The sequence below is a fragment of the Apaloderma vittatum genome, unplaced genomic scaffold, assembly GCF_000703405.1.
Source record: "Apaloderma vittatum isolate BGI_N311 unplaced genomic scaffold, ASM70340v1 scaffold3192, whole genome shotgun sequence".
NCBI classification, from domain to species: domain Eukaryota; kingdom Metazoa; phylum Chordata; class Aves; order Trogoniformes; family Trogonidae; genus Apaloderma; species Apaloderma vittatum.
Window position 1 is genome coordinate 1,061 of NW_009705111.1, and position 8,612 is coordinate 9,672.

At 38.9% G+C, this 8,612-nt stretch overlaps 1 protein-coding gene across 1 annotated transcript in view; it reads left to right on the top strand.

Annotated features, from left to right (window-relative positions):
- Window positions 1–768: 768 nt before the first annotated feature.
- LOC104270793 (collagen alpha-1(XXIV) chain-like) overlaps window positions 769–8,612 on the top strand; it is a gene marked incomplete at both ends in the record, with an annotated part of 64,176 nt that continues 56,332 nt past the window's right edge. Inside the window, 2 exons of the mRNA XM_009865258.1 lie at window positions 769–1,737; window positions 1,819–2,054. Coding sequence (XP_009863560.1) covers window positions 769–1,737; window positions 1,819–2,054 — 1,205 coding nt within the window. The remainder of the gene's footprint in view (window positions 1,738–1,818; window positions 2,055–8,612) is intronic.

The following is an 8,612-nucleotide window of genomic DNA, read 5'->3' on the forward strand; positions in this document are numbered from 1 at the left end:
TCACCACTGCTGCTTGTGCAGAGTTCACCACACCTGTGGCCCTAACAAGTAAACGGTGTGGGTGGAAAGGAAGCAGCGATGCACTCTGTTGCATCTCCTCTTGGAAAGATACTTTGATTTTTTTAGTCTGACTAACTTTGGCACAGATACATACAATCAAGGGTGATCCCACTCGGAAAATAATTCCCTTTGAAGCCACCTCTGTAATGGCACGAGTCCTTGCTTGGTGGGAGTAGAGCTCCCTGGTGGAAGAATAGCAATTCTCCCTAGGTACCAGTTGAATTACCTGGGGTATTATTGTGTCATAAATAGTCTGACCCTTCTTAAAAACAAACAAACCCTCTCCTCAAATGCTTTCATTTAAACTTTTCAGATAAAGAGGAAAAGCATGGTTTTATTCCAGGAGGCTTTTGCAGAAGAAAAAGTTAAAATTAAAAAAAAATGTAATAATAAACTGCTCAAAGAGTGGTCAGGTTAGCCAGACAAATAAGGAACTAACAAAGTGTGTTCGTTGACTACAGTGAAACGACTGAAGACAGCAAATTGGGATTTTTCAGTTTCATAAGTGAATTAACCTACAGTGGGCATTATGTGGGCCTGTGTGTGGTTTTGGTTTTTTTTTCTTTCTTTTAAGACAAAAATTTTGCTCTGGCTTCAATTATTTGTTTGATTTACGTGAAAGACTGGTGCATGCCATTTGCTTACGTCGATCTGAATTTATGAGCTTGTAAAGCAAATCATTTTATTCTTTTTTTATTTCTTTTACAGCAATAGATGTTCTTCATCATCTAGGCCTTGTGAAAGATGTTCAACAGCCCTCGGAGACAACGGTGCCTTCAACATCATCTCTGTTACCTCAGGGTGTTCGTCTGACTGTATCAGGAGTTGTACTAACTGGTGATGCATATATCGAGTCCCCGATCACTCAAGTCATACCATCAAATCTAGGGCATCAGTTCACCATATTGGTTGGGTTGTACTCTTACAGAGTAAATAATGCTTTCCTTTTCAGTATTAGGAACAAAAGTAGGCTGCAGTTTGGTGTCCAGCTGCTACCGAGAAAGGTAGTGGTGTACACTGGAGGGAAGCAGTCTGTACACTTTGATTACAGTGTGCATAATGAACGATGGCATTCATTTGCCATTGACATCAGAGGCAAGACTGTCTCAATATTCGCTGAGTGTGGAAAGAAGTACTATAGCAAGGAAGTACTTTCTGATGTGGAGACCTTTGATTTGGATGGTTTATTTACCCTGGGAAGGATGAACTCCCACTCTGTCAGCTTTGAAGGAGTTATATGTCAGCTAGATATTATTCCTTCTGCAGAAGCCTCTGCAAACTATTGTAAATATGTGAAACAGCAGTGCCGCCAGGCTGAAACGTATCGATCTCCTCTCGGAGATCCGCATGTGTCAGATGGGCTGGATATTTTTTTGAAGATGATTGCTGAGAAAAACCAGTCAGAAGGTGTATCAGCTTATAGAAGGCAAGAATCGTCAAACATTCCTTTTACCGGTGTTACTCAGATTCACTTTTTACCAGAATACTTTGAGACAAGAAATGTCTCTGCATCAGCATTTGCAGAGGCCAAAGCTTGGCCTGAAACAGAACTCCAGGAGAACGTCAGTCTGCCTCTTCATCAGCAGGAGACGAGCAAAAAAAGAAACATCACTAAAAACCCCACAGGATCACGTCCAAATAGTTTAGACAATACCACAGAAGACGCAGGCAGACAAAGTGAGCCTTCTCTGGTCTCCCCTGTAAAACAGAGTAAAACTAAAAGCAAGGGAATGATCAAAACAAAACAGCATTTTGAAGAACCAAGCAAAAAGCAGCAAATCTTCAATACAAGCCTGTACAGTTTGCCTGCTGACCTCTCTCTGGATAATCAACTTAGTCCAGGGCAGGAAGGTGCATTTGATGCTGATGAGACTTATCACACAGAAAACAGTTATGAAATTGGTATTGATAATTATGCTTATGACTATGAAGATCTTGACAAAATGTTTGAAATGGGAAGTGTCAGAGGTCCAAAGGGGGAAACTGGACCTCCTGTAAGTTATCTTTACTACTCTTTTTTTATTACAATGCAGCAGCATACATTTAACAGAGGCTTTGAAAGAAGCCTTGCAAAGCATGCCAAAGCCTTGGCTGCAGCTTCTCCTGGCTGTACTGTACAAATGCTTGTCTGCCTTAAGTATGTCTCTGTCCCACATGTAATTTTGGTCTAAGTGTCATATATTTTTATTTACTGGCAGAATACGAAGACATTTAAGATATTCACATTCTGGTAAAGTGGTAGGCACCTCAGATTTCTATAAAATTTGAAGTGCAACCAGATGTCTGTAACTGCTGATTATGGAGACTACTCACTTAATAAAATTACAGGATGGATTCATACAGTACACAAATGTGGACACTGATCTATGAAAAGAGCAACCAGGTTGTTTGGAAGACTGACCGAGTTTTCTCGGTTGAGAAATGCTATCAAAATTCGTAATTGTAGAAAGAGACCAGTTGCAGAATCTAGACTGGTAAAACCTTTTATAACCCAAGGTTATGGGGTCATGAAAACCTGCAGTGTCTTACAAGATTCTGTGGCATTATTTTGGTTCTCAGGGTAAGTGATCTCTGAAACAATTGCAAATGCACAGTAGTGCTTTTAATAGAAAGCTGTTTCTCCATTCTTATTGTGTGCACAAGGCTCCTAAACTTTTTAATCATAAAAATGGAAGCAGTATATATGAAGTTACAGACAAAGAACAGCAGTTCCTGCTTAGCTTGGGAAATATGATGGTTAGTGCTTGTTTGAAATTTTTAAACCATATCATGGAGTATATAATTCCAGTTGTGGGGGGTTTTTTGTTGTGGTTCATTGGTTGGGTTTTTCTTTTCCTTTCTCCTCTGTGTGTGTTTGTGTGGTTATTACTAGAAAGCAATCTGATATGTGTTAAGCAGCTCCTAATATATACTCCAATGTGTCCATAAAAATATTGTGTGTATTCTTTCAGCACTGAAATGGTTTTTTTCTTAAGGTAGTAAGCAAGTGAAAAACTGATTTAGGTTCTATTTTTACTCTAAGCAGGATCCAGACGGAAGGGATTGTTACACAATTGAAAAATGTGTTAACAAATAAGTCATGTTAGTCCAGGGGTGCTCTTGCTTAATCTTTTTTGAATGTGAAGTGCATCTTTTTTCTTGTTTTCCCTTATGACAGTATTTATGGGGACATACCACTAAGTATGTAGCTGTCATCACCACTAGGTTAATTTCTGTTTTTTGGAGCTTAAGTTGTTTAGTAACTGCTGATTGAAGCCATTAAGTTTAGCACGTAGCTTGTACATTGTAATTTCAGTCAGAGCCAAGAAAGTTAAATCCTTTTTTCATAGTATGGAAATGGCTACTGATAATGCTGTTGGTTGTTTGCATTATTAAGAAACTCCGAGCAAGTGCCCTGTGTTTTTTCTAGACACAGACACTATGCATACAGTGTCAAAGATGATAGCTGATTTTATGAGTTCAAGGATGTATGTGTTACCATTTTCTATGCCTGTCTTACAGACTGGAGACGTAGAAGTGTGTTTCCTCTAGGAGAGCAGTTAGAGCAGACCTTGCATTTGGTCTAGTCTGTAGCCATGAATATGGTGCATTTGTGCTGAAGTGTTTTGCTGGGTCAGGATTTAAATAACATGGCAAAGTCTTGGAGATCTGTCGCAGAGCTGGGAAGTTAATCTAGACCTTTGTGGGCACTAGTTTGGCTGAAGGGGCCAGCAGCACCCACTGGAAGAGAGGCAAAGCTAAAGCTTTGTGCTGTCACAGAGAGAAGGGGTCTCTGCATGGCTGGGTCCACACACGCTTTTGTGAAGAACTGTGCTGCACAGAGGCTGTGTGGCACCGTACCTGCTGCTGCTGTGGGACTCAGGCTTGAAGTCATGATCCCAAGTTGCTTTCTCAGTCTAGTACACACAAGTAGAGAAGACTTGAGATAATCCAGCTTTTATGTGTGTGGCTCTAATATTTTAATACATAAGTACCCACAGTGTCTTATTAATGGGGAGCCTAAAAAAGCAACACTGAGGGACTTGCAAACTTCCCTTGCAGCAAAAAAATTCCTGATGAGGCATGACCCCTCCCTTTTTTTTTTTTTCATTATGTTGTGGTTGATTTGAACCTTCTTTCAAGATTTCAACACGTAAATAATGTTCATTCTATTGGAGTTGACAGGCAAGAACTAGTTTTTGTGGGTCTTAAACTCTTCAGCTTCATCTTAGCTTTTAATCATCTACCAGAACTGATTCTTGCTTTGTATAATTGGGCCCCTTGTATTCCATGATCCCACAGCTGTGGAATTCACCCACCACTGCAAAGCCAGGCTCTAGAATTCAGGCTTTCGTTTATGGGAAGCATATGGAAAAGGGCACCTATTTATTCAAAGCTGTTAAGACCCTGATTAAAATTCTAGCAGTTACGGTGACTGAAAACCGCTACAAAAAACTTAAAGTGAGTTTAAAGTGAAACAGTGTGGTCTCCTGAACTACTGGTTTAGAAGGAAGACTGCTCCAGTCATCTGATGAGCCACTCCTTCTTGCATTGCACTGTAAAAAGTTTAAAAAATAAATAACTCTAGTATGTATTTTTAACTGATTAACTTTCAACCTGATATTGTTCGTTGCACGGTCCTAAAGCAATTTCCAGTAATGTGATATATAGTCCCACAGTGCTAGAAGGCAACTGAAGAGCTGATTTAAGGTTACTTGCAGGGTGGGTAATTGCATCTGCAGGGTTATCTGCACAGGACTTAATTCCCGGCTCATTTCTCAGGGGAGGCTACTTTCCTCTATTGGAAGAACTTTCTGGATTATGAAAACAGCCAGGAGGAGAAACAGTAGAAGACCAAAAGGTAGTGTTCCTTAGGCTATCTAAATGGTAAGGAAAAGCAGTCTGGAGATATTGCCAGGAGGAATTGGAAATGCAAGCCCTGTATTAGGCAGAATTGAGTCCTGGATGAGATGTTCTTATTCCAACCAAGAGGTGTGAGAGTGAGAACCCTGAGAAGAGATGACAGTTCAGAAATCCTAAATGTGGTAGTAAATAAATAGTAGTAAGGGTAGCATCAGCTATCCTTTCAGTATTAGCTTAATTTAATTTACTCTTAGCTACCCTTTCACGCTTTACCTAATTTCACTCTTATTTTATTTCTCAGCTGAAATTGCTTGCTGAGGCTCTCCCTGGCTGCAGGACATATATTGGGCAGTTAATCACTTTCATGCATTTTTAGCTCTGTAGGTAATCCTCACATTTCCTTGCCCAGGCTGAGAAATCTATCTCAGTATCTGCTGATTCAGATAAAAACTTAAGATTTTTGCTATCTTATTTTTAGTAGCAAAAAGATGTTAATCCTAATATTTACACATTTAATTAACCAGAAACTGATGTAGTTTCCCTGTCTTATGCACAACAATATTTGAAAAACTTTAATCCATAACCCAAAGCCATATGTATATTTCTCTCATGTTGATGACATTGGTTTGGCTGTTGTAGGAATTCCTGACAGGGAAAAGGAAAGACTTCCACAACTGTAAAGAAAGGAGATGAACTGCCTGCTCTAGGGCATTTGAAAAAAGCTTGTGGGTGAAATGCAAATAAAGCAAGAAGGAAAAGTAGGTAGACAATTCAGTTTTGGTAGAATCTCTGTTGCTCAATAATTAATATCTGTATATATATATGCTTAAAAACAGTAGACAGACCATTGCTAGGAGTAGGTAGAAGAATTATGAGTGACAAAGTCAGAATTCCAAAGGATCTAAAATTGATGAGGTGAAACTTGGTGCAATGGTACAGCAATTAGAAGTACAAATTGAGGGTGGAAGAGTGGTTGGTTAGGCAGCCAGATGAAGGCGATAGTGATGTTACAGTGCTTTAGAAAATAAATGCACCTTACCACTGTGAAGCTTGATACATCACGAGAGGTGGTGAATATCAAGGACAGACTATTTTTCTGCTGGTTTGGGTATGCCAAGGCTGCAGTTTGGAGAAGTGTCCTCAGTTTTTGGATGATGAGCTTTGAGAAGAATGTAGACAGAGACTGGAGGGATTGCAGAAGGTTGCAGTAATGGTTGTGCAGTTATATAAAATATGATTCCAAGTGAAGGTTAAAAGAACAGTGGGTTTAGTAATTGAAGTAATAGACAAATGTTATAGTTGTGCAAAGAGTGAGTTGATAAAGATACTTTTTTGCCTCTTCAGAGAAAATAGGACAAGACAGAGTAGGAAATTTTAGGTGGGACATAAGGAAAACATAGCTAATCAGAGAGGTACTTCTGCTATTGCAAGTGATATTAGCGATGTTAGAAGTGAAATTTCCTTCCATTCAGGTTTTAAAGGAGATTTGGAGCCTGATGTTTCTATTTATTTCCTTCCTGTATTTCAAGTAATTTGGTGCTGGTGTGCAGAAAGATTCATGGGGTTTTTGTTTTGCTGAAGGACTCCCTGCCTTAGGTGTTTGATGGATTAAGCATTCAACTCATGTTTCTTTAGCTTAGTCTTTTTTAAAAAGCGTTTGAGGTGAGCTGAGGTTGAGTGCTTGGGGTTTAGTAATATGCCTTTTAAAAAGAGACTTTGTAGTAGCTTTGCAACAAGAACTTCAGTGAAAATGATACAGATATAGAATGGCAACACAATCAGCACATGCCTGTGCAGAAGTTTTAACTGCCTAAGGCATAATTTACTGCTCTGCATCTGAAATCTTAGGGGCTTGTTATAGGTAAATAAAGTGCTTCTTATTACCTCTGGCATATGGCAAGCTGAAAATGTGCATCTATAGAAGGGCTTCAATATCCTAGAAAATGTTTAAGAATTTTCATTATTACGTTCATCCCAATGACCGTTTAAGAGGTAGTGAAAATTTCTAGAAGAGTAGCATCTACTTTTATCATTTGAGGATTAAGCCATAAGTATCTGTAATTTGAGCTTCTCCCCTCAATACCTAAATTAAATTTTTACAGTTCCTAAGGACAGTAAGTTGTAGAGTCATAGAATCATAGAATAGTTTTGGTTGAAAGAAATATTCAAGATCATCAGGTTCAACCTTTGTCCTAGCCCTATCAAGATCCCTAAATCATGTCCCTCAGCACAACATCTACCTGTCTCTTAAACACCTCCAGAGATGGTGACTCAACCATCTCCCCTGCCAGGCTGTTCCAGTGCCTGACCACCCTCTCAGTAAAGACATTCTTCCTAATATCCAACCTGAATCTCCCCTGGTGCAACTTCAGGCCATTTCCCCTTGTCCTATCACTCTCCACTAGGGAGAACAGACCGACCCCCGCCTCACTACAACCTCCTTTCAAGTGGCTGTAGAGAGCTAGAAGGTCTCCCCTCAGCCTCCTTTTGTAGTACCTTTCTTAAGATACGTATAATCTCTTTTGAGCAAATTGATCATATTAAATAAATTTATTTTAAATTTGTGTCAGTAATATTTATACAAAGCCAGTATTTTCTGTTGGTGATTAAAATAGCAAATGCAAAAAAAACCCCAATAAACCCAGCACAGTAGCACTTTTAATTGCTTCAGGTTTGTTTAATTACTATTTCCTGTAGTTGGAGGAAAAGCTACTAAAACAAATTACTAATACATTGGTTTGATTCGCTCACTCTTACATGTTGATTTCTGTGGCTTACATTGATGACCTAAGAGGCATAAATAACTTCCCAGCTAGTATAAGAACAGTCTTGCTGATTTGAAGTTGTAGTTGCTTTCACAGGTAGAAGAAGTACTCAGAGTGGAATAACTTCTTACAACTAGTAGAAAAATAATTTGCAGGAAGACCTCTGAGTGCTCCAAGTCTGGTGTCAGCAGTGATGTTGCGTGAGCTGCAGGGAGAGCTCTGAGCTGGAGGTTAAGGAGTAACACACTCTGGTTAAGGAGAGTCCCTATTAATACTTTAATCAGACATCTGGATTGCTGGTGCTAGTTGCTTATTATTGTTAACCAGAGACTTCATCTACAATGATTGACTTGGTTTGATAAAACATTATTCATCTCTAACCGCATGGTTCAAAATATATTTTACTGCTTCTTTTAGGGGTTACTGAGGGCAGGTTGTGATTAGAATTTTTTTTTCTTCTTGTGTTTTTTAAATTAAAAGAGACAAATACTTAGGAATTATTGTAAACAAAGTGAGGGGAGTTGGGGAGTTGTTTTGTTTTGTGTGGTATTTTCACAAAGGAAGCAGGTGCTATTAGAAAAAATCACATAGGAAAAATGTTCATGCTGGCCTCATTAAATAAGTTAGCAGAAAAGATCATGGAACTTACAAATACTGCTGAAGATTTCTCTTATAAAAATGATGCGGTTTGGCTCTTAACGTATTTTTAGGGAAATGTAGAAAGTGTCTGAAACAAGGATGTAGAAGAACTTTGTATCACAAAAAAATACAACAGAATTACATGCCAGTTCCAACTATTTCACTTTAAAAATACAATGTGTTTTCCCAAGATAATTTTCTAAGCAAAGTGCATCTCTTAAGTTTCAATTTGAGAGGAAAACATACTGCTTCAGCAGTGGCAGGGGAGAGAGCTCTCAGTGCCATTTCAGGTCTGTTTTTGAACCT